This window comes from Poeciliopsis prolifica, unplaced genomic scaffold (assembly GCF_027474105.1).
Source record: "Poeciliopsis prolifica strain line A6 unplaced genomic scaffold, Auburn_PproV2 SCAFFOLD018, whole genome shotgun sequence".
Taxonomy (NCBI): domain Eukaryota; kingdom Metazoa; phylum Chordata; class Actinopteri; order Cyprinodontiformes; family Poeciliidae; genus Poeciliopsis; species Poeciliopsis prolifica.
Genome location: NW_026562393.1, coordinates 1587948 through 1614018, shown reverse-complemented (window position 1 = coordinate 1614018; position 26071 = coordinate 1587948). Strand labels below are relative to the sequence as shown.

General features: G+C 41.3%; 1 protein-coding gene across 8 annotated transcripts in view; it reads right to left on the bottom strand.

Annotated features, from left to right (window-relative positions):
* The window catches only part of LOC129367921 (PH and SEC7 domain-containing protein 1-like), a 72574-nt gene that overhangs the window by 28787 nt on the left and 17716 nt on the right, over window positions 1-26071 (bottom strand). For 6 of the 8 annotated variants that reach the window (XR_008606745.1, XM_055042609.1, XM_055042614.1 and 3 more), the window contains 9 exons: window positions 22158-24422; window positions 21183-21300; window positions 19842-20364; window positions 17959-18426; window positions 9622-9816; window positions 7274-7354; window positions 6577-6689; window positions 5286-5344; window positions 3974-4063 (listed from right to left, as the gene is read on the bottom strand). Coding sequence is in view for 7 of the 8 variants with exons in the window: in XM_055042609.1 (XP_054898584.1) it covers window positions 3974-4063; window positions 5286-5344; window positions 6577-6689; window positions 7274-7354; window positions 9622-9816; window positions 17959-18426; window positions 19842-20364; window positions 21183-21300; window positions 22158-24188 (3678 nt within the window). In the remaining variant the exon portion in view is untranslated. Of the gene's footprint in view, window positions 1-3973; window positions 4064-5285; window positions 5345-6576; window positions 6690-7273; window positions 7355-9621; window positions 9817-12761; window positions 13461-17958; window positions 18427-19841; window positions 20365-21182; window positions 21301-22157; window positions 24423-26071 lie in introns of those variants that run through there. The other 2 variants (XM_055042613.1, XM_055042616.1) reach the window with 2 other exon arrangements.

The following is a 26071-nucleotide window of genomic DNA, read 5'->3' as shown; positions in this document are numbered from 1 at the left end:
AGGCATTTCATTTGTGCTGGAGGATAGGAGTGGCTTAATGATTGATTTGGCTTCAGTGTACTTTCAGATTTTTGCTTACAGACTATAGACAGCCACTCTGGTTTACTTACAGTTTATTTCTCTACAATGAAATGCAAAAGAACAAGAGAATCTGAAGCCTGAATATGGGCTTTTTCCCCCCCAACAACACAGTAAATCTGAGGAAAACATAACATCCTAAATCTAGTATGATATGCAAACTGTAAAACAGAGTTAGTAAAATGTCGCACAGAGCAGAAAGAACAAGGCAGACTGAAGAGTCTGAGTCTGGACGACCGTAAAGAGAAAGTTCTGGATTTTCAAAGGACAAACTGTTGTGCTGAGGGCAACTGAACCAAGGTTACTCTAACATTCGGATCCGTGTGTGTGTGTGCATGTGTGTGTGTGTGTGTGTGTGTGTGTGTGTGTGTGGTGTGTGTGTGTGTGTGTGTGTGTGTGTGTGTGTGTGTGTGTGTGTGTGTGTGTGTGTGTGTGCGTGTGTGTGTGTGTCTGACTGTTAAGCTTCTTGTCACAGTGAAAACAATCCTATAAATAAGAATAATGTGCTGGATGTTTAGATATTTCACTGTTCTGTTTTGAGAAAAGGAAAATCAATGGTGAGAAATAAAGTAAATACTGGCAAAAGAAACAGAAACAAATATTTCTATCAAAAAATGGTACTTCAAAAGGCAGATTATGAAAAAAAATGTTGTGGGATTTTTTTTTCCATCAACTGTAAATAATTATTGCCTTAAAACAAGCTCCTATATCTCACAGAACAATTACTTGTTTTGTAAAATGTACTGAGATATTTCCATTAGAAACTAAATAAAAAATACTCAAGTGAGATTTTGTGTTTTTTCAGTGCGTTTGCATAAAAAGCACATTTATCTGTTTCCAGGCTTCATGTATCGCCCGGCTTCACCTTTTTGTATAAGAATAGCAGTTGTAGCCTTATATTTTCGTGAACATTTCTGACACATTTCTTCCTGTCTTTCTTCCCCCATCAGCAAAAAGAAAATAAATCATCAGCCTTTTCTGTCGTAATCAATGCCGCTACGCATTCGATAGCATCAATCTGGCTAATTACTGTCTGACGAGAGCGGTTCGGCGTCTGATTGAGCTGTGCTACAGTTCGACTCGAGCAGAATTTGTTCTCCTGCTCCACTGCGGGCTGGTAACCTACTTCAGAGCATCATTAGCTCCCACTTCAAGCTTTGAGCCCTGAGCAGTGCAGAGAGGAGAGAGTGTGCAGGAGTGCAAACCTATGCATCTCTAAGCTGCACAATAAAGAAAGTTTTCACTAAAGCACGAGCTCGGGCACGCAGCCAAAGCGCCGAATCCTGTAGGGAGCCGTGCTGCTGTAACCGAACAGCAGCTTTGTTTTATCATGAGGGCTGCGATGGAGGAGTGAAGGAACAATGATGTTGAAGGAATGCTTGTTGAGCAGAGTGTGGCACCGGGAGAGCTTGTACCAATCATTTCTACAACTAAAGTACACGCGTCTAAATGTGTAGAATGTCATATTTAAAAATATACATTCTGACGTGCTGGGACACATGGATTTTAAAGTCAGCTTAAGAAGTATAGAGAAACGCCAATACCAGTAAAAACTGCAGAAAATAAATGAGTAACTTTTTTCTATTAAATGCAACAAAAATCCAGCTGTTCGTCCAGATAAAGTAGGACACTCCCACACTTATAAAACTACAAAACTACACAGGCATATAGCATCATGATTAGGACATAAATACTCTCATAGGAATGGCCTAATTAAAGCTCAGACTTTTATTTTGGTAAAGAAGACTTTAAGAATAGAATAGAATAGAATAGAATAGAATAGAATAGAATAGAATAGAATAGAAATATCCTTTATTGTCCCACAATGGGAACATTTCTGAGCAAACAGACTCACACAAAGATAGGATATAAAAAAAATAAATAGCAAAAAGAAGAACGTAGCATCTTATGGATCTCATGAAAGATTAAAATTGGTCTAAAAATAAACTGAGATTAGCCATTAATCTGTCTACAAGTCACAAACGTTTCTCTTTGCTATGAACCGAACACAACTTTCCAGGAAGAAAAGACGAACCGTGAAGCACGGAGACGAGAGTGTCATATTTGAGGAAGTGGCTGCAGGACCTGACTGTGCTGCATTATTAGATTTAGGGCTAAAAACAGGACAGAGAAAAACATTTCCCAGGCTTATTCCTGGTGTAAACACAAGCCAGGCATGACAGGGGAAATGGGAAAGTTGGAAAATGAGTTGAGGAAATGAGGGAATCACTGATGCTGATGACGGTGGGGGAGGAAGTCATTTTGAAGCAGGAAATTATGAAGCGATAGCAGAGAAACAGACGACAGCAACAAACAAGAAATTAAACTACGTTCGGAGAAAGAACAGCAAAGGTAAAAGTTAGACTGGATTAAAATAAACACGACTCCCTGACAGGAAGTTTAAGATCCAGGGATTCATTAGTCTTTGTTTTTTTAATGCCAATTCAAACAATAGTAAGTTTCTTACAAAAATAAAATAAAATAAAAATTTCAAAAAGAAAACTGTACACTATAAATTTAAAATTTAAAGGGTATAAAATATTAATCAGTCAACTTGAATTGTATTTTATAAAAAATAAATCAGTGAAATATTTAAAAGTGGTTAATTTCTAACATATCTACTTTTTTTTAGTAAGCAAATTCTAAACATTTTGATAAGAAGCAACGCAGAGATCCTGACTCTGCTCTTATTCGCCATGTCCGATGTCCAGAAGAAAACTGCAGGTCAAAGGTGATGGCCAGGAGACTTCCTGTGTTGCATTCAGCTATTGCTAAAAGTAAATCAGTTAGCTGTTAGCAGCAGATTTCCTTAAAAGTGACCCAGGTACCAGGAACTCCTGCTGGACCGAACACAGGACAAAGTTTTATGCCTTTCCCAGATCCATAAAGAACTATGAGTCTTTTTACACATTTACTTGGACCTGATTAAATAGACATATGATGTTTTGCAGCATCTCTTTTGCACATGGAAATAGCAGCTGCTTCCAGAGAAACAGAGAGAAAGTCGCAGATAGAGACAAGCTGCTGCAACACAATCCAGGAGGACAAGCTGAGGAAAGAAAACAAAACCTGATTGGGACAAAAGCTGAACTCACAGGAAGAGGTGAAAATAATCTGAGAAAGGTGGCAGCAAGACTGAGATTAAACTGTACTGGAGCTCAGCAGCCGAGATAAGAAGCCAGCAGGAGCGAGAAGAAGTCAGACAAAGAGAGAAGAAAACAGAGTTTGGCTCGAAGATAGAGAGTTTCACCGAGCTAGAATAAAAGATTAAAAAGACTGTTTGATTTTTACAAGCCTAAAAAAGAGAAGTGATGCAGGACTCCCTTTGTCTCTTTCCCCATCTGCTCGCGGCCACAAGGCGGCTCCAATCTACCCTTAATAACCGGCGCAGCTTTTCATTTTCAGAAGGACGCGGCCTCGTTCTCTCCCTTGTGCATTATAAATGCTCCATTACAACCTGTTGGCTGGCCCTCTGTGGGCCTGTGGCATGTTGATGGACCACCGTGCAGATAATATCTACAGCATTATTAACAGGAGCCCCAAACTGATTGGTTTATGTTACCGCCGAGCGCCCGAGGCCTCCGGTTGAACCCTGCCTGCTGGGTCATAATCTGTTTAGAGCAACAAGGTCTGCGGAGGATGAAGTACAGCACTGTAAAGCCATTCGCTGGTTTGATATATGACAACCCTGGTCTTCAGATCAAACTACAATTAATCTCCTATAGCCAAAACCAGGAAGTGGGTATCCTCTGGAGAGGCCGTAGGTGCCAGCTGGCAATCAGCCGCACCGATCTGAGGAACAATGCACTGCTGGCACACACACAGCCGCTCTGCTCTCGTTGTTGCATGCCAGCATACCTGCTCACTGTTTTTGCTCACAATAAGAAGGACTTACTTTGAGCAGATCTTTGGGAAAATCCTGGCCACCATTCAGTCCTTCCAGGTTTCCAATAAACTGTGTGCATGACATCCTTTTGCCAATGTTCTGGGGAATAAATAGATCATTTTATATTAAGAAACGCCTCATTACACGCAGCATATATTAGGCATGAACTTTTGAATCCTTGTTAGCCTGTTTGTGGGGGAAAAGAACTGATGAAATTGAATTAGGAAATAAACAATGTGTGCTACTTGACCGCTTGATATTTCAAACTTAGTCTATAATTCTGCTCATTTCTATTTCTTACTCAGCTGGACTGCAGTCAAGGTTAAAGGTTTCGGCATGAGAACAGGTGACGCTGGAAAAGCGTCCGAATTAAATCCCTGCTGAATATTCCCTACACCATGCCACGAACCCTGAGAAATGTGAGGAAGCGAAGCACATCGAGTTCTGTCACACAGATCAAATAGTGCAGGTGTATTTGAATCAAAGGTGTGTAATATCAATGCTATAACTAAATAAATCTAATTAAAACAAGTGGAGATCCTGTATTACACACACAATTAATGAGTCTGGATAAGTTATCATTCACTATATCACTTTTAGACTTTTGTTTGTTTGTTTTTACAATTTACAAACTTTGTACTCAATAAACACTCCAGTTCATAAGTCATACTCATAGAAATGTTCAACTTTTGATTACAATTTGGACATGTAACTTATTGTACTTAGACCCTCCACTAGAGGACATAAAACAAGCCAAGGTGCCTAAATGTAATTTTTATTTTTACATATTAAATTTCACAGTTTTCCCCGAATTTGATCTGTCATATTGAGATAATACCTTATGATTTCCACTCATCTGTTATCTCTGAGGCAGCCAACATTATCATTAAGTAATCGACTAATTGTGTTTGCACAGCCACTGCCTACATCCTACACCAGAGGTGTGCTCTCAGGTCCAAACTGAAAGAATACAAATGTGCAGAAACTTTCTGTAAGAGCTGATCCCCAATCCCACCTCTTTAATTAATCATTCTTCCACAGCTCTGCGCCATCACCGAGCAGAGCTGCCAATGACCCAGATTTTTAAAAGAAGGCTGCGACAGTAAAATGAACAGATTAATAAAAGAGAAAGAGGCTCAAAAGCAAAAACCTTCAGACCCGGATCAGAGCGCCGTTGGCTTCAGTTCATATCTGCAAAACTTCGCAGCTAATGAAACGCAAACGTGTTTTCACTTTCGTTTCGGTCAAATCCCCTTTTTAATCACCTGCTGTTTTCCCACATTCTAATCCAGATTCACTTCGGTTCAACCAGAGGACCTACCTGACCGTGTAGGTCGGTGTTCAGCAGCATCAGGGCACAGGTGAGTGTATGAGCGGCATCTGCAGGATGACGACATTGTTTTCTCGTTAAACCAAACAGGTGGCTTCCTGACATTTCTGCTTCACATCTGTCCTATTGCTACATAACTATACAAAGACTTGAACATAAACTTTATCACACAACTTCAACTTCTTCATATTTTGACAAATTACAGCCACAAACGTTAGTGTCTTTTTGGGATTTAATGATAGAAAAACAACTGAGAATGCAAAGTTGAGAAGTGGGAGGAAAATTAAAAGATTTTCAAAATAGTTTACAAATAAAAATCTGAAAAGTGTGGGTTGCTATAATAAATTGTGAAATCTACCAGTTTTATGGATTAAGAAACAGACAAAATCACTGAAGCTCAGTCAGATGGCATGGACAGTGTCAGTCAGGATAAATCAGCACTTATCCACAACCATAAATTAAAGCAGCAGAGATTTTTCATTTGGTTGTAAATGTCAGTTTTGCCCAAAAACTGTGATTATTTTTGTTTTTGTTTGTTTGACCACTTTTATTCACCCAGTTGTTCGATTTCTTCAGCTTTGCTCCCGTCTGTGTTGGTGACGTTAGATAAACTGATTCTGTGCCATTGCAGATGTTTCTGCAGAAACTTGAATTCCTACATTCAGGTGCATCTTTGGTGGAATGCCTATTAAAATAGCAATGCTTTTTATGGTATTTAGGGGAAAGAATTAAATTTCTGCCACATATAAAGTAAAAAAAAATGCTCTCATATAAAAAGAATATATTTTTCTCCATTTCCTTTGTCCTGAATGAGAAAAACTGCAGACAGAATGCGTCACACGTTTGGTCTGAATATGAGATTTCTCTTACCACTCTTCCTTAAAATACGGATTCTGGGTTTCATTTCTGGACATCACAGTGAAGGGGTTTGAAAACAAATGTAAGTCACACTTTTTGAAATTTTCATTTGTGAATAATTTTATCACTTTTCTTCCTTCACTCCATAAGTATCCACATGAAACCTCAATAAAACGCGACGTTTCTGGTTGTAATGTGACAAAACGAGGAAATGTTAAAGGGATGTAAATACTTTTGTAGAACACTGGAGCTGCAGTCTCTGTGGTCCTCTGCTTACAAGTATTTCTGTCATCACATTGGCTCAAAGCCGACATGCTAGTTATGATTATTTTAATAAAGAAACAATTTCCTCTGCAGCACATGCACTAATACACTTAAAGTTGATCTTTTCAGGCTCTCTGAGTGTTTTCCCTGCAGCGCTCACCCTCAGATGGCAGGACTTTTGGGTTGCACTCCAAGTAGCGTCTGGAAAAGTGTGACAGCACCCTCTCCCTCTCCTGAGTCTCCCCCATCAGAGCAAACTGCCTGAGGAAAGTCCTGCAGCGCAAACACAATTCATTCACCAGATGGTTAACAAACAGAAAGCTGGATGCACATGAAAACATGACCTCATTTGAATCCGTTCAAGCATCAGTGTGCACTGAAGAAATGCACAAGCCTTTGCTTCTTTGAACAGATTAAAAGTTTTCAGCATTTTCACAACTGCACCTTGTAAAAAAGTACTAAAAGTGTGCAAATGAGTCTGAGGAGTGTACGATGCATGTCTAATATGCATACAATAACAAAACAAACATTAAAAGTAGAGAGTTTGTCTAAAAGCCTCAAACTAAATTTATATGATTACAGATGCAATACCATAGTTTTCCTCTAGAGAGCAGTGTTTACCAGAGGGTAGTCCTGCAGGCCCAGAAAACACAACAAAAACATTTCAAAAATCTAGGTCTTACCATAACTTAGGCCATAATCAAAGTATTGTGGGGCACAGACAATGACTTTGAGAGCATAAGACAAACACAATGAAGCTTTAACTACAGCCAGACTTGAAATATTCATAGCGTACATTCATTTTTAATCAAAAGCATTCATGCTTTGTGCTAAAAAGACGTGACAGGCTTTCTTACCGCAGCGCTTGGTCAAGGGTGAGGCCGGTAAAACTGAAGAAACTTAGATACTCTTCTGCAACCATGCGGCTGAAGTCATTGCTACAAACAGACAGATGACGCAAATAAATTTAGGTAGCCGTGACAAGAAAGAGAAGCCAACATAAGAACAAACAAGAGAACAAAAGAGCATGAAAGCAACAACCGTGCAGCGTTCAAACAGTTCGAGCTTCCTGCGTTTGCTGGAAAAGTCTCAGTTTGTGCCATCAGTCAGCTTGAGATACAGATTGGAGGCCAGAATAAAAGGGAAATAATAAAAGAGGAGATTCCCACAGCGCAGCTGTCAAAGAGTGAGACAAATCCTTCAATCCCAAAATGTTTCTCATCATTTCAAACAAGCAGCAGAGAAGCTGATCGAGCAGCAGAAAACTTTACGAATGCAGATCTGTTTAAAACACTAATTTAGAAGGAAAACAGAAAAAGAACAAACTGATTTTCCTCTGAACTGCATGAACCAATTAGGGACTTCAAATAAAAATAAACATCTGAGAATTTTCACATCTTTTTCAGATACCTTTAAATGAAACACAGAAGAAAAAAAATCGTTATATAAATGTAAATAAAGTCCAGTTGTGTGTAATTTAATCTCAGTAGAAATTAATTTGTCCTGTACAGGCCTCGAACCACCCAGCCAGGTCTACGACTAAACATGTTGATGTGATAAAATGGTCCAGTCAAAGTCATAATATAAATCAAGATGCAAGTCTGTGACAAGAATTGAAAATGTATGTTCTCTGATCGTCTCCATCAAATCTTATGAACTCAAGATGCTTTACAAGAAAAATGAGCGACAGATTCAGTCTGGATGTGCAAAGCTGGTGGAAATATTTATCAGAGGAAAGGGGGCTGAATACATAATATACCTGTTACATTTTTCAGATTTTATTTGTAATTATTTCAAAATACATATATAATGTTTTTGTCCACTTCACAGTTATGTTCTAGTGTCATTTGTCACTGCATTAGTTTTATATTTTTACTTTCATTTTCGCCCGCAGCGTTAGAAAAGTGTCTCTAAACATTTTGCTACAAATGATTTCTAGCTAGTTTTCAGTTAGCTACATAGAAAGTCAAACTATCAGAAGTTCCACTAATTATTCACAGAAAAGAAAAGTAAAGTTGAAATGGACACTCTGTGATTCATATCAGCAGGATATTACATTTGTAGAAATTTTAAGAATCCAGGAAACTTCTGCACTCAAGTGACACTCAGTAATTATCTCAGATGCTGGAAATGTTTCAGCCACAGTTGCGTTTAGATCAGACGTGACTCTGCAGAGGCAACCCTTTTCATGGTCATAATCTTTTCTTAAAAATGCACAAAGAGCAGAAATAAATCTCAAAATTGAATGATGCAAAGAAAAAACAAAACAAAAAAAAACAATACATGTAAGTGTAGGGGCATCTGCACATCTGCTGCACAACATGTCCGGTTTCGGAACGAGTCCTGCTGCGCTCCACACTTCACATTCTACGAGGGAACGCTGCAGCTCTGCAGGAAAAGACTGCAGGTGATAAAGTGAACCACCTGCAGATATAAAAACAGGCTGAAAATATTTTGGATACAAAGCGAAACAGAAGAGGCCCCCGAACAGCTGAGCAGACCAATTCCAATATTGTCCAAGAATGTGATCATGTGACTCCAGCGATTTGTCTTCTCAGTTAACTCCTTACAGTGACATTTTGCTCTGATCTTAGTACAGAAATGTTTTAGTATCATATTTAAAAAAAAGAAAAAAAAGTCTCATTTTGGTCTACTTTTAGAAGTTTTTTTTAAAAACTGCATACAGAAGACCAAATTTGTTAAGGATAAGCTGTAAATATGAATCGACGTCGATAAATTGATTCAGATGAGCCTCCAAATTTAGACTTTTAAAGTCTTTTTGTTTTTTCTTCAGTAACATAACAGTAACTAACATTTATTTCTAATCCACTTAACTTGACTTATAAACCGCATTAAAACAAAAAATCCAGAAGTGAATGAGTGTTGTGTCAGAATGCAACAAAGGGCTCAAATCCAGTTTTAAATGTGACATTTAGAGCCGTTTGTTCTATATGTGAGGAAAATCCTCAAGAAAAGAACAGCTGGTTTTTAGATTCCAGGAGTTAAATCTAAATAGCGGTTAGCACAAAACCTGCTCATTCCTAATTTTTGACCACATGTTGCACAGTGTGCCATCATGGTTGGGGACTGAAAAAGAAGTGAAAACCCCAAAGAGTGGAGAGATAAACCTCAGAAGCCGTGGAGAACCATTCATCGGAACCGGTGGGGAACACTTTAACGGCACAATAAACCCGTGGCGGCTCACTTCTTGCTGAGGTGGCGCGACACGTCTGACTTCCTGAATCCATCCAAGTGAAAGAGACGCTTGGCGAGTCGTTTGGCGGCTGCCACGTCGCCACGGTGACTGCCGTTGGTGAGGGTGTCGCTGCTGCCCAGACCCAGCCGGTCACTGAGGTCCTGGTCCAGCTCGGAGTCTGTCGCCAGACGGGCCTTCTCCCTGCTGACGGGGGCCGTGGGACGGGGAGATGATTAAAATGACAAAACAGAAAAATGAAACTGATTACGATTCAGGATAAGAAAGCGGACAAAAAGAAAGTGGAGGATAATCAAGTGGAAAAGAAAAGAATGACACGATAGATGGTGACTAAAACTAGTTTCAGTAAACCAGCCATTCAGACACCTTCTGCCTTGGAGGGACAGTTCATGATCTTATTTTGAAGTGAGGCTTTTACAAGCTACCTGAGGTGAATAACCATTTTGTTTTTTTCTTCATTTACCTCAGGGGTCATTGACCTTTAAACTCATAAGAGACATTTGTAGCTTCAGCCCAGCTGAACTAGATTTGTTTAGAGCCAAAAATCTACATAAATCTTTGAAACAAAATTACTTTTTCTTATATCGACTGTTGTTGGAAATTAGTTCAGATTTTTAAACTGAAATACAATTTTACGCTTGCTTTGACATTTGACATAACTTCTTCAATTAGAAATGTAATTTTGATATAGAATATTAGGTCAAAAGGCATGCTGTTTGCAACTTATTGCCACAAAAAAAAAACACTTCATCAAAAAGTATCTTCCTTACCCTTTTAGTGTAAAACCGCTAAGGTTTATATTTTACACACTGCTAAAGTCTTAGGCATTTTTGGACAAAGTTCTTAAAACATTTCAGTAAACCAGTAACTTTGGACTTCTTAAGAACTTTGTCCAAAGAACCACAGGTTGCAGACCAGTGACTTAGTGTGATGCAGACGGTTCTTTAGGCCAAAACTATCTAAAACTAGCAGCTAGTGGGACAAAGACAAAAAAAAAATACAAATGGATCTCTACCATCTTAGAACAACTCCATTTGCAAAAGTCTTAGAACGATTTACACTAATACTACTTAATGAAACTTCAACCATTTTAGCTTTTGCACAGAAGGATTCTTTACACAGAACACTATTTACTCAGGAAATAGATGTACAATAAGAATAATATTAATAAATATGTAAAATAAGAACTTATCACCAAAGCTAGATCTTCAACCAATGGAAAGACAAAGAGAGCTGGTTAGCACCCAGAAGGGTTTATTAGCTCTAATTCTAATAAAGATGTTTCTACTGATTCTAGAAACAATGTTAAAAAATTTTTTCAACATAAAAAATATTGCTTTAAAAAGTTGTTCCAGCTTTTATTTAATGGTGTTAAAAGTACCAAAAGACACTATATGAGCTAATGTAAGTTAAAAATAAATATTTGACAAATAAAAACTCATAAATTGACAATACGTGTGAAGTACGAGTCGTGGTATAAAGGAGAACTAAAATTTTGATTTACAAATCATGTTCAAGTTTTATTTCATTCTGATTATAAAAAGGAATAACCCATAATAGCTGGACTTGCAGTTTTCCTCCATCTCTTCAAAAAGCACTGTAAGCTCATTGACAGCGTTGGTCGGTTCATAAGTGCAAACTCATTACATTTAGATTCTACTGTACTAATATTTTAAGCATGTTATGTCATACAAATGAAAGAGATTTATTTTTACAGCCTTTGCTAAACTGTGGATGAGAGAAAATGTTTTTATCTGATTTTATGAGACAGACCAACACCAAATGGAGCATAATTTAAAAAATCATACATAGTTTTCCTTTCCTTTACAAATACAAATCTGAAAAATGAGGCATGCATTTTTATTCAGGCAGCTTTGCACGTCCAGACTGAAATGTTTCAGACTCAGTGTTGTGTCTTTTCATGGGTCCTGAGCAGGATTTAGCTCTGGACTTTGACTGGGCCAATCTAACACATGACTATTTGGAGGTTGGAGATTATCTAGAGCTAATTTAGCTCAATAAAATCATGCTGACTAAAACAGGATAGTTGAAGCAGACTTCTTCAAGACAACAAATGATCTTGACTTTCTTTGTGTTGTGAGATCTGGGTGCATAGATACTGACAACTCAGATCTACTCTACAGAACCCCACATAAACAAAAACAAACAGAACCTTCAAGAAACATCAACAGTAGTCTGTCAGCTGAAACCTTATGCAAGCCACATCTCATCTGCTGGTTTTGGCCATTATTGGCATTTGTAAGATGAACTGACCATATAAGTGTAATTAATGTTAAACCTCCAGCCATAAACTGTTCTAAAGTCAGAATTCAACCCATCGCACCAACTAACGCGTTTTAGACCGTGCTTTGCTTAAGCACTGCTATTTGAGAGCACAGGAAGCTATGGATGACTGAATTTTGATAGAATTGTCTTCTGGGGACTTTAGAGGAAAAGTCAACAATGAGCCAGCCGTAAACTCTTCAGAAATCTGAGCAACATTTTTCGGATCAGACCACATCCATGTCGCGTTGATCTGCAGATCTGAAGACGCTCAACAACTCAACCTTCCACCTTTGCTTTGTTCGGTCTGGTTCCTCTTAACTTGCTCTTGAGTTAAGAGAATAGATGTTGCTTCACAATATTCTCAAGGGTGCTGTTTTCCCTGTTTATACGCCCTTTTTTAATTATGTTTTCCTTCCACTGAACTTTCTATAAATAGGCTGGAATACAGCACTCTCTGCACTGCTTGCTCCTTAATTACTGAGCTTTTGCTGCTGACGCTGCTAGCAGAGGGTGTGATTTACTCTCTGGTGGGTAACTTTTAAGTTAGAAGTCTTCACCATAATTGTGCAGCCTGTAATATAACATTTCTGTTTAGATTTTTTTATAGGCTTCGTCTAACAATATAAATTTCAGAGAAAGTAAATTTTGTATTTAACTTAGTAGAAAAGTCATAATTATTGAAATTATCAGAAATAAATGCTGAAGATTAATCAGTCTGTGTGCAAGGGATCTATATAATTTAGACATTTAGTGTTGTTCACCTCCCCTGTGGGTGGTCATAATGTTCTGCCTGTTTGGTGTGTAAACACCTTTCACCAAACAGGTGAGGCAGGTTCCAGGCCTACCTGTAGCAGGATCTCCGTTGTGTCAAATGCTGGTCGTCTCCAGACACAGAGGAACTTTGAAAGCAGGACACTGAGCGTGACGCCGCTGCTGATGCCTCACCTCCACCTCGCCTTCGACTGACCCCTCGCCTCACTCTCGCATCGTACCCCGAATGCATCACCATCTAGTCCAGAGACCTAACACGGAGAAACACCTCCCCCGAGACCGGCAGGGTCTGACTCCGTCCTGACTCTGGGCTGAGGCTTCATGAGTTTTTCTCCACTTTCTCACTGCCTCTCCGCGTTTGCTGTCATCTGAGCTTCACAGCAAGCCTCCATACCCACTTAAACTGTTTCTCCGTCTCTGTCTTTTCTCAGTCTGTTGAGGTTTCTCTCTCTCTTCCTTTATTTTACTCCTCCTCTCTATTTTTCTCTCCCTCCCTGTTTCCCTGTGTAAACATTCGCCGTGCCTCCTGCTGACCCTGCATTCAGAGCTTGGAATGAGACTTGGCTTGTGCATCTCCTCAAAAATCACCTCCATTCCTACCTTTCACTCACTGCGTCTCCAATTACGTAGAGCCCGTCTGTCTATTGATGCCCGACAAACTTCTTTTATGTGTGTGAAAGGTTTTCACACCTGCAGATTAAACAGAAGCTAGAAGGTGTCGGGTTTCAGCTGGATATCTGTGGGCTGTGTGCCTCTGAACTGCTGCTGCCTGCGGCAAAGAGGACATTTTGGGGTTTTTTGTGAATGTATGAGGCTGCAGTGGAGTCTGTTTACAGCATGCGCTTTATGAGGACTCGCATAAGTGCTCCCAACCACAAGATTAACCGCCAGCACTGTATTTTGGGCCACCCCACCTGTTAGCACTGACTCATCAAGGGACGACACAATGCCAAGAGGTCCTGAGAGAATTCCCCGGTGTCAGCCTCTCTCGGTCCACTTGGCAGCTCCACACAATGAGCCACTGTCCAACGATCCAGACCATATGAAAAGGGTGGCTCTACGAAGGAATGAGTAGGGAGAAGGGGAGCGAAACTCCTACGTTTACAGCTCTTGCAAAGGTCTTAAAACTCACATATGTTCTGCAGGGATTTTATGTAAAAGATCAACACAAAGTATGCATAATTATGAGGTGGGAAGGAGGTCATGGGGGAAATATGCTGCATCGTCTCCATCCAGGATTCCAGAGCCTTTAGCAAAGGGTGATAAGGGCAGCGCTGAGCAAACACTGACCTTCTCAACCCTGTTCTTGTGTGCAGAGTATTAACAAATGGGGTGAAATTGTGACTATGTAACAAAAAAAAGTATTTAAAACAAATAAAACAGGAATGCATCAGCTGAAACTCCAGACTGAACTGCTGACTTCCTTACAAGCACACACACACACAGTATTTAGTTAAATCTTCACAAGAACATTGCATTGACTTCTGTTCATTTTTCATTCTTTTCTACAACCCATGCAGTAACTTAATCATTAGTACATGCCTAACCCTAACCTAACCTTGAACAATGGGCTCTACAATATTAGAACTGGGTTTTGGTCCCCATCAGTCTTCATAAATCTTCACAAAGTTAGTAAATAGGCCAGAAATGGTCCTAAGAATAATAACTAAACAAGTTTCTCTTTCTTTACCAGGAATTTTCATTGACATCCATTCAGTTCTCCAGCCTTACCCTAAACCATTACCAGTACATGCCTAACCCTAACCTAAACACAATTCACACCTTAACCTAACCCCCGGCCCAAAAGCAACACTTTTCCCCAAGCAGCCGATCCCACAGCTTAGTGTGTGTTAGGAAAATGTATCAAATAAAAGGCCACACACACACACAAAACATTACAGCAGCTGAAAGCCCGACTCAACCAATGTCGTTTGGTGCCCTCTGGTGGACAAAGCAACAAGCACACTGGTTTTTCTGCCTCTGCAGTGCGGCCAGTTTCTAAATCATTGTGACAATGACAAGAAGTCAAACAGATAACGACCATAGTTTGACTTTAATATGTTACACAAGCGCTTTGAAAACATGTGTAGGTAATGCTCCACATGTTGTAAGGATAGAATGATAAAAAACATAAAATAAAAGCTCTTGAGCAGAATACTGGGACAAATAAACAAGGGGAGTCTTTGTTCATTCTCCCCTTTGAACGACTTCTTCCAAAGAATAAACAAGCACATTTTCACGAATGTAAAATAAAAATAAGATAGATTAAAATAAAACCATGTTATATAAGAAGGTTGTGGTTCTTTCCGTCGTGATCCACATGTTCCTTGTTGAGAGGATCAAGGTAAAACTGATGTTGCATCTGGGTTGTGAAACAGCTTTCTGTTAATGCATAAAATCAAAACATGTACTTCACCTACACTCTTATCCATGATACCTGGAAGCATGGGTGCATGAAAACACAAACTGACAAGGAAATAGTCCAAGATGGATTTACACATTCCTGTGTGATCTGTGTGGTAGACAGCATGGGACCATATGCTGATGCAGTGACCTTCACTTTAAGCCACTGCAGCACTGCTTTTTTCAAGGAGACACACACACACACACATGCTCTAAAGTTGGTGGGAAAGCATATTAGCAGGAATATGACGAATATTCAGGCAAAACTTTACGCCTTGGTCTCAGAGAAAATAAACCAGCATTGATAGTTCTATACAGACCTTCATTTGCATCTAAAGCGGCCCTGAGTTCACCAAATCTTCAGATGTTAAAACAGGAACATCTGAAGTTTCTGTAAAAAATAAAATAAACACTAGTCTGCAATATTTTTAACAACAATGTTGCTTTGAGTTTCTCCTGCATGTCAAAAACCTGCAATCTCAGCTCTAAATGGTAACAAATCAAGCAATTTGCTTCTTTTAAGACCAAGCAGAAGGAAAGCTTTAGTCCACATCCCTGTCATTAACTCCTGGAGGGAGTTCAGCCAGTTGTTCAAAGAAAGAAAAAAGAGAGCAGTGAACACGCTCCGTTCAGCTCCAGGCCCGCTCGCAGAATTAGATGTGTGCAGGTATTCGTGTTAGAAATTCAAAATGGCAGCGTTCTCAACAGGAACCACGGCCTTTCTACGTCTGGGTCCGGCCACTCTGGAGGGGGAGCTAACTTCAGCGTCTACGTTCGCCTCCAGTCCAGCAGGTCGACTTCACGACAGACACGCTCAGGTTCACTGTACTTACCCCAACAAGAGAGGAAATCAAGTTTTACGTCAGTTACAGACAAAAAGGGGCAGAAGCTGTCAGTTACCGGTTGCTATGGTAACCGCCAACCGCCAAGAGCAGCGCAAACAGAACTTAACACGACGACGACGTGTCTGGAGAAACGACTTCTCCCAAAGAATACATTTTGTGAAATTATTTCTATTTCACAAATGTGAAATAGAAATAAGATAGATTAAAATAAAACCGTGTTTTATAAGAAGGTTGTGGTTATTTCCGCCGTGATCCACATGTTCCTCGTTGAGAGGAACGAGGTAAAACTCATGTTGCTTCCGGGTTGTGTTGTTCTCCATCTCAACCAAACGTCTTGGGGTTAAACTGTTATTTAGACCTTTGACTTAAAAGTACAGAACATAGCAGAAAATCTGAGGTCGTCCAAGTACCGACTGCTTTCAGTTTAAAGGCTTTTTCCTGTCAAAGCTTCTTTTTTTAATGGCCTCGTGTGATGCATGTGTAATTACACCCCTGAAAACGTCCCTCCTGAGCGATCGGCGCTAATCTACGGCTTTAAACGCTGCTGCTCTACGGGTTTCCGGCTTTGAGGCAGATTTTGGGTCCCGGCTGCAGGGATTTGCTCCCATTCAGCCAGAACATCAGGCGTCTCTCTCTCACTGACTCTGGCTCATAGTTCTTCCTGACTCTGTCGGATTAAACAGTTCCTGGATTTGTTCATAAACTTGGCTTTGCATGTAGTGGCGATAATTTAGAGCTGATTTAATGTTGAAGTTTAAATTATAACTTCTGAAAAAAAAAAAAAGTTTAACAAATTCTGACTTCCGGTTTGCATTACAATGAGCATCTCATTAAGTATATTTAGAAAACAACAACAATGACTCGTGGTTTTGATTATATTTCTATAAATGTAAAACGCTCTAGGATTCCAAAAGTTTTGGCAGTTTATAAATAAAGTGAAACTGAAATAAGTCCATTCCAGTCTAACTAAAACTATTCAGTCGTTTTTTTTAGATTTTGTTTTCCTGACCAGTATATTTCTTGGTTCGCATTTCTTTTTTGCTGGCTAATTTTTTACTTCAACCACTTGACCAGTTGACAGGGTTCAGTCATCAATGTTACTAGTAAATGTGTTTTTTGTTTTTCTTACCGTCTTATTTTGTTCTTGTAATGAATCGATCAGCATAAACTAAAGTTTCACTCCAAACAACAGTCTGTTATTTTGGACACTACTGTTTTAAGGACTTTTGTCACCAGAGTTTTCCTGTATGACACAGTGACCAGGTGGGCATCGTGGCTCAGATGAACTACAAACTGAACATTTTAGGATATTAATCATATTCCTACCCATGAAAAGATGTCAATATATAGACTTCACATGCCCTACAGGTACAGATGGTACAGAATTAGGAAATTAATCCATCACAGTTTTGTGGAAGACATCCAGTCTTGTTTTACCTGACAATATAGATATAAACCGATTCTGATTTGTCATCAGGAATTGTAATATACAAAGATAAAATAGTAACACTGAAAGGACTTTTTAAGCTTTCCTGCTGTGAGCAATAGAAAATGATTTACAGTAGGAGCAGATTTGAATTTCCCCTGCCGTGCCAGAGAGCAGCCAACTCTGTGCAAATCACTGAAAGCTCAACAAGATAAAGGAGAGCAACTTCCACATTACTCTTATATGAAGTTTGTTTTTAAATACCTCACTGATGCTGCGTTTTCATTACAAACAAAACATTGTTGATATTCCACCAGTGTGGAATTTGAGTTTTTCCGAAATTGCCGTATTTCTGTTAATCAAATTTATTTTGTAATTCCAATTTTTGTAATTTTAAGGTCAATGGGAACGCAGCTTGTGAGACATGAAGGTATGAAGTGCCCCATGAGGGATAAAACAACATTATCTGACTGGCTGGGTTGATGAAGTGTTTGGTTTTTACCCTTTTTTGACGAATACATACAACATGTTGGAGTCTATAAGCCTGTAACGGGTGACCTTCCCTCTGGGGGAAGACCACCAGCTGTGGGAACCCACCTGGACAAAGAGAAAGACGGGTTGATGTACCAGCTGCTCCCCAGCTGTGCATACTCTCGCCCTCTTGGCATCACGTCATCCGAGCCGCTGCTCAGCCTTTCGCTGGAGGGGGCCCGCGTGGCGTCCGAGTCCCCCGTAACCGTAAAGATAGAATCGGACAGACTGGGCCTCTCGTGGTGTGCCAACGGGGCGAAGCTGAGCTGCACAATCTGACGCGCGCTCTGGCACACCGGCCCGTGGATGGCGGGCGTCAGCGTGGGCAGATCGAAGCTCAGAACAGTTTGGGTGCTGGAGGTCAGCAGCTCCTCGCTGTCCAGGCTGTTGTAGGACGTCCCTTTGGCTCGGTGGGACTCCATGATGCTCTCAAAATGGCTGCTGAATGTATCCTCAGCGGCGCAGCGGGGACCGGAGACCAGGATGGGGGACTTGAGGGCCGGATTGTGGTTGTCGAAAAACGTTTCCATTGGTCTAAACGGGAAAAGGGTTTTTATGTTAATGGAACAAATCGGATGTTGCCAGGATGAAAACCTACTTTTAGTGACAGAGTCTTGAATAATTAATGTGAACATGTGTGTTTACGACCAAGCTGGAAATGAGGTCGGAGGAGACATCTGGATTCAGATCCAGATTTATGCCGGAGCGAAACTCCCCCGAAGCTCAGTTTTGTTTTTATATACACTCACTGGCCACTTTATTAGGCACACCTTTTCACTTGTTTGTTAGCATGGATGGCCAACCAGCCAATCACATGACAACAGTTCGATTCATTTATTCATCCGAGACAGCAGCAACCTTTACTCTCAGACAGGCCAAATAAAACTCATGTGAAGACAACTTATAACTTTATATTTATATAAACTATAGGAAATTAGCTATCATTTTTTAAGAACCACCAATTTATTTCTATATTTAGGATTTTAAGCTACAGATAAAATTGAGCAAAATGAGGATGAATCTTTTTTTTTTTTCCTGTAGGATGGGAAATTATTTTAAAAATACAGAAATATATAGATTCCAAACTAATGGAATCTATGTTCATCAATCAACATAAACTAAAGTTTCACTCCTAATTCAATTACAATCGATGTGCTGTCATTAGTGCAATTCTAATGACAGCAAAATTCACTAGCATGACTTTTAATGTCATTTTTTGATATTGCAGGAATAAACTGAAAAACATGCATTTGTTGGTGTGTCTAAATTCAAAAATATCAATTGGTCATTTTTCATTTTTAGTCAATGTAATTAAGGAACATTGTGGAAGGTCAAAAGAGTACTTTAGGGCTCCGGAGCCAAAGGTCGCAGACTCCTGATCTAGACTTTGTTAAGACAACTTGTTGAATTCTAAAAAAGGGTTCGGACATTTCTAAAAACAGGAAGTTGAGGTTCACCAACATTTTACAATAAGAAATTGGAGAAACACTGTCTAATCTGATGAGTCTAGATTTCAGCTACAAGTCAGTTGGTGAGCCAGAACTGAAATGTTACTAATGGTGATGGTTATGTAATGCTGTGGGGATGCTTTCTCTGCACTTTACACAAATGTTCTGATGTTTATTTCCATATTTCCAACAGGATAACGGACCAAATCACAGCTCAAATAACCTCAAACTATTTCCTTTAACGTAAAAAAAAGCTCATCATAGTCTGATAGCCGATGTGGCCAACAGATCTCTGTCTAGTAGAACATTTGGGACGTGAAAAACACATGAACTGCATGATATTTTTATGATGAAATGGACCAACATCTCTGAGGAACTGTTCAACCTGTAAGGGATTACAGCAGCTTAGAGAGCAAAGGTCATCCATCTTAGTACGAGGGAGGTGTCCCTAATAAAGTGGCCTGTGAGTGTGCGTTTTCAGCCTGAGGGAAACTTGTTCACCTCGTCAGAAGATGCCCAAACACCTCTGGGTCCTCTTCAGCAGCATACCGCTGCTTCCTGCTGTCGCCTTGCATCCTCACGCTCGCCCAGCTCACCATTTCCTCTTCCTCCTCCTCCTCCTCCTCATTTTCACTCCCCTCTTCCTCCTCCCCACCTGTCCTCCTACAGCCCAGCCCCCTCAGAGGGCTGCTCCCCGCCCCAGATGTGCCTTGCACGCTGCGGTTGCTGCCGAAGGCGGAGTCGGCGTCGTCCTGCTCCGCCAGCAAAACCTCGTCGATGTCCGTCTCGCGGTAGCAGCGGAGCGGGACGGCATCCAGGTCCGTTTCGGAATACTTCAGCGTCCGGCGAATGATGCCCGTTTTGGGGGACGTCCCGATGGCGGCGGGGGGAGGAGTCACCAGCTCAACCTCCACGTGCTGAACGTCGTGATTGGCCGAAAGCAGAGGCAGGGACGATGGAGGAGTCGGGGTGGGAGACTCGCTGGAGTTACCACTGGGGGGCGCTGTGGAGGCCTCCAGGAAATCTAGCAGGAAGTATGATTTAATGACATGATTAATGTGAGGAAATGGAGCTCAGATTTATCTTTTATGCATGCAGTCATGGGAATAGGAGTGTACATTATTAGTTCTAGGCGAAATCTTGCTAACTATGTTCAGATCTTTGCCAGGCTCGAATCAAACGATACATACTTTCACAGTCTGAGCTTTTAATAAATGTGCTATTTCTTACATCTCTAGGCATTTTAATCATCTTTCTCCTAGAAGGACAAAAACCTCAGAAGAAGACACTGACTGCATGGAGTCTTACCAGGTTTTAGCGGTTGTACGATTTCTCTTTTGTCTGTAAAAACTACAAGTCATTTCTTCCGCTATTGCTAAGCTTGCACGTTTGTTTTGGTTGCATTTACCCACAATACCCTGCACTATAGTCCACTTCCTGCTTTTGGAGCGGTCTTCAGTCCGCTTGGTGTTCACATTTCCATTCAAACCGAGTTCCCTTCAACATAACTTAGACCTGGGTTTTAATGCAAACCAGAGTTTGCTTTTTAGGTCCTCATCAGAGTTTGATTACACATTCACATGTCCTCTAACAAAACAGAGGGTGTCCTTTTTTAGTTCTGACCTTTATTGCTTTAAGACTGTATTTTAAATTGATAATAATCCTACGAAGACACTTGCAGCATTAACAAGAAGCAAGTCTCATTCTGTGTGAAATCAAGTCAAACTGCAACCATGTGATCTTTCCATAAAACTATGGATTACTTTGGTTCCAAGAGCTAAACTGAGATGATGGAAGCAAAGTTTCTCAGTCTTTCCTTTTTTCAATGTGTGTAATAGTTACTTTTATTCCTTTTGCCAGGAGTTTCCTCTGCAGAGGTCCCGAACAGGAACTCCCATTTGGCCCGAGCAATCTTCTGACAGTGCAGAGAAGGAACAGGTGCTGCACTTCCACTGTCCGTCTGTAAATAACACAGAGACAAACTGAGGGTTAGTCTGCAGGGTCGTACTATGATTGTTCACAATGTGCTCTTCACTGAAAACTGATCTGGCTCTGATGGGAGTTGAGTCGGGGAGCAGCTTCCACGTTGAACCAGAGGTTAAACACAAACGTACATGAATTCGCTAATTGACATAACTCTGATGTGTGTGTCTTACACTTGATGAAACCCAAACATAAGTTATTTTTAAATATTAAAATAAAAACAATAAAAGTGGTATGATGAAAGCCTATGCACTGTGTGATACAAAGACTGTGTGTTTGGATTTGGAGTCTTTTAGCATAGATTACAGTTTAAGACTCCAGTTACCCTTCTGCAACTTTTATTAGCAAAGGTTTTCCTTTCATTAAACTTTTCACTAATATTACTAGATATAGCACTGTGAACATCCAGATATTCTTTTACTAATGACCTTTTGCAATTTACCCTCCTTGTAAAGGGAATTCATGACCATCTGTAGGAGTCAAGGAAGCCGTTTTATCCAATAACATGGACAGACATTTGTGCTAGAAATTGCTCTAAAGCCAAGTTTAAGTTTTTAAGTAACTATTTGTAGGTTTTTATTTGTTGTAGGCTATGCTGATCTAATTTTCCAGATATAAATGCTTTAAATAGTTCACTCAATATGTGACTTTTTCAATTACTTAGATTTATAAATGTTTCTATTTAGATGTTAGATGTTTCGATACTTTTCTAGCAGATATGATCTATTGGAAACAACTGCTAAAAGTTTTCAATTTAATGCTCTAAACAATTTTTTATTCTTGCAATTGTTTAATACATTAACTAACAGAGGACTTTCTAAATTCATTGCTCACCTGTATTCCTGAAGTGGCAACGCCGGTCTCGTTGCTCTGGTGACTGGACTGACTGGACTCTGGGGACAAGCAGTCCCTGTCCCCGAAGCTCCCCGTCACGCCGCTGGAGCTCCGAGAGGAAGAACCCGTCATTGCTCCGTTCTGCTCCTCTGGAGATTCTCCTGCCCTCCTGGGATCGCCTCCTTCCACCTCTTCGCCGTGCCCTTTGTCCTCACAGCTCTCATCCTCCTCTTCGGAGTCCAGTGCCACAGGCCCAAGCAAAAGAATCTCCCTTCTCCTCTGCTCGGCCCGTTTCTGCTGGGCTGTGGGGCTGAGTGGCCGCCTCTGTCGGCTGGTTTGCTGGTGACTGCTGGACTCAAACCCAGACTCATTCTCCAGCTGGTTCCTCCACTGCTGCCTGGAGGTGCAGCTGACTGGCCCCTCTTCCACGCTTTGGTTGATGAAGAGCCTGCGTGAGAGCTCTGTGCAGTCCCCTCTCTCAAAACAGCTCAGGTCTCCTCTCCGGTCCAGGCTTGGGGACCAGGAGTCCCCGGTGTACTGAGGAGGCTGGCAGCGATGCAGGGTGGGGCTTTCTGGTGCTCGGAGCTCAGCTTGGAGAAGCCTTGGGTCTCTGATGGGAGAGCTGATCTCAGTGGGCGGATGAGAGGGACGGAGGACTCGAGAGGGGAGTGCGGGGGAGCTCTGCTGTGCTGGTAAAACTGAGCTCTGATACTGGGCTTCCTGAAAGCAGTCCTCCTGATGTGTGCCATGAGAAGAGTTGGAGCTTTCCAGCTGGTGACAGTCTGTGTTTTCAGTTGCTGGCATGTGTTGATCATTTAAAGGGATGTTCATCTTCAACGTTTGCTTAAAGTGCTGTGCGTTTGGAGAGGACTCTCCAGAGTTTGAGCTGCTCATGCCTGAAGAATGGTTGTGCAAAGAGGATCTCCTGGCCTCCGTCAACATTGAAGATACTCTGGAAGCTTCCTCTGCTAGCCTACGGGCGACTTCGGGACTGTGAGCTGGAGACGAAGGTTTGCTGCCGCTCAACTGGTTCAAACCTTCGACTCCGTTATTACCTGGTTGAAAGATTAATTCCTGCAGAGAAGTTTTCTTGGGTCTTTTGGTAGCTGGACTTTGTGCCATCCTCCCATCCTCTGTTGAACTCTGAAGAGCACAATGAAGATCGGAAGAGGACCTCGACTCTGACGCCTTTCCGGACTGGTCTGATCCGGGGATGTTTCTCAACCCATGAATAGCCTGGCTGTTATCTGTGAGCTCTTTGGGATTCACTCTGATGTTCTGATGCTGGACTGGAGACCCAGCCCAGGACTGGCAGCGCTGCTGTTGACTGTAACGTGAGGAGGCTTCGAGGTCCAGTGCATGAGCCAGTTTAATCCTCAGTAAGGGTGAACCGAACTCTTCCACTGCCCTTTGTGTAGCTGCTCTGCCAATTGGATCCAAACGTGGCTGTCGAAGACCCGGAGAGAAGGTCTGCTGGTGATTCTCTGGAGATTGGAAACTCAGTTTGGGGCTTGAGCTGCATGACGAACCGGGACTATCAAACCACACCTGGTCACTGACACGCTTCTGAAAGCGGGAAGGCGTGGACCGCTCATCTCTCGCTCGCCTCTCGCACATGGAGTTACGTGAACTGTCCAACGTCTTCACGTTGGACTTTTCAACGTAACTGAAGCTGACCACAGATCGCTGGCCATCAGGAGGAGTGAGAGGGCGGCCGACTCTTCTAGAGAAAGGGGATGAGTGTAGAGGAGAGCTCCAGCGCTTGGTGACTGAAGGTGAGCTGCTGGATGTCTGGAGCTGAAAGTTGACAGTGTGTCGAGATGGAGACTGAGTGTGATTCTGGTCCAGAACACGTTGGGGACTTGTGGCGGTCCTTCCAGCGGCCGTCTGGCTCGTTAGCTGGGAGAGGAGCTCGGCAGGACTGTCCTCAACTGGAATCTTCTGAGCAATCCCTTCGTCGCTCTCCCTGGCCTGATCTGGGGCAGATCTCACTTCCACATAAAGATGAAGAACTTTTCCAGACTGGGACATGACCTCCCCTCAGCTCTTAATGAGGACACAGAAACGGAGCGTAGAAAGACTCAGACAGGGTGAAAGAGAGGTCTTTACCCCGTCCCTGTTGGGTTGGAATTAGGTTTTTCTGCTGCTGGTGGTTTATTTTTAGACAGTCTTTCTTCTGCCTCCCAGATTGTTTGTGTGTAAAGAAGAGACACAGAGCAAAAACATGCCCAGGGGATGCCGCCAACAGCTCCCAACTCCTCATACCTGTGAATGAAAGTGAGGAGATGTAATTAATATGCCAAATGAGTGTGAAAAGCTGGTAAAGGACAAGTGAAAACATACACTTTTCTGAAAGATGCCAAGTGTAAGAGTTTTGTCCACATGACACGCAAAATTTCCAGCATGCTATTCTCAACAACGTCCATAAAGTGATCATGTTTTATAAGAAACTGAACTTGTCATGAAGTGGGGTGTAGATGGAGAGGAGAAAAGCTGTAGACCCGGGTTGATGATGATTTTAAAAGCAGCACAAACTGCAGAAGGCTAAAAGCGCAAACTGGTAGCAACTGGTAACCAAAAGACATCTGACAACAGATTTGACACGACTAGACAAGACAGCCGACTTGTCTGTCGGCTGTCCCGACAAGGAACACAAGAGGGCTTAAATGCACAGGGAGATAATGAGGGGAAACAAGGAGCAGGGTAGACGGGACAGAGACGCCACAGAACACACAAACCTAAATAAACACAAATCCTCACAAAACTATAAGAGGTTTTGGAAAGGATACTGGATAGGAGGTTGATGTTAAGCCACCTCAACATTTTTGAAAATGTGTGTGTCAAGCAGTTTAGTTATCCTCTACCAATTTGGATAAGTTTCCACACAGAAGCTGATTGATGGATTCAAAAAAGTGTTTAATTTCTCTGCAACTTCCTGGGTTTAACAAAAATATTGTAGGTGGTGTATTTTAGCCTGAAAGTTCTCAACATGTGTAGATCTGGGTATTTCTGACAAGGACCATATACTAAAGTAATTAATTCTGTGCTGAGCTCATCCGAGTTGAATCCTTTGCAGCTGTCATCATTACACCGCTAAGCTTCATGCAGATTGGCTTTTCACGCCAATGTTGCAGCAGACAACAGAAGTGTGCAATAAAATTAAAGTCACTCTTTCATGGCTGCTGGGCTCCAGTCTGATGCCAGCAGCAGCAGATTGGAGTTGCCGTATGGCAGCAATGGGAGACAACATCCATGTTGAAACTGGCAAAGTGAGAACAATGGGAACGTGAGAGCAGTTGGCACACAGGATGGGCAGACCGCCACTTCTTTTTAACCCCAACTGTTGTTTTAGCCACGACTTCAAAACAAGTCAGGCTCAGCTTCCCGCTTCTGGCTTGCCTTGCAAGTTTAGTTGGCTCCTGTGCATAAAACATATGGCTTTTCACAGCAGATCTGACTCTGCACAGACATGAAAAAAATTATGATGAGGATTCAGCTCAACCAAAAGAAACATCAACACATCAATGTGCAATTAATTTACTTTAAAGTTCTAGAAAGGAGAGTGAAAAATTAACCTAGTTTTATTCAATTAGCAAAAAACTAGAAAGGCCTTTTCTTAAGAAAAATGCAGGATAGCTGTCCTTAACCCTTTAGGCTAAAATCACTTTATTGACAAACATTGAAACTGGCAAACATTTACCAGTTTCTGAAGTTCGTCTAAACTGGTCACGTTTAATTAAGCTGCTGCTGGCCCCAACTCAGCGTTTAACACCCACACATGAAAATGACTGTAAATATATGCGCAATACAACAGTACATCTTTGAAAAGCAGAAGTGAAGCCTCCTGCACAACCAACAAGGATTCAGCAAGTGGTTTCTGGATGGTAAGTCAACACCAAAACACTTGTCTTTCC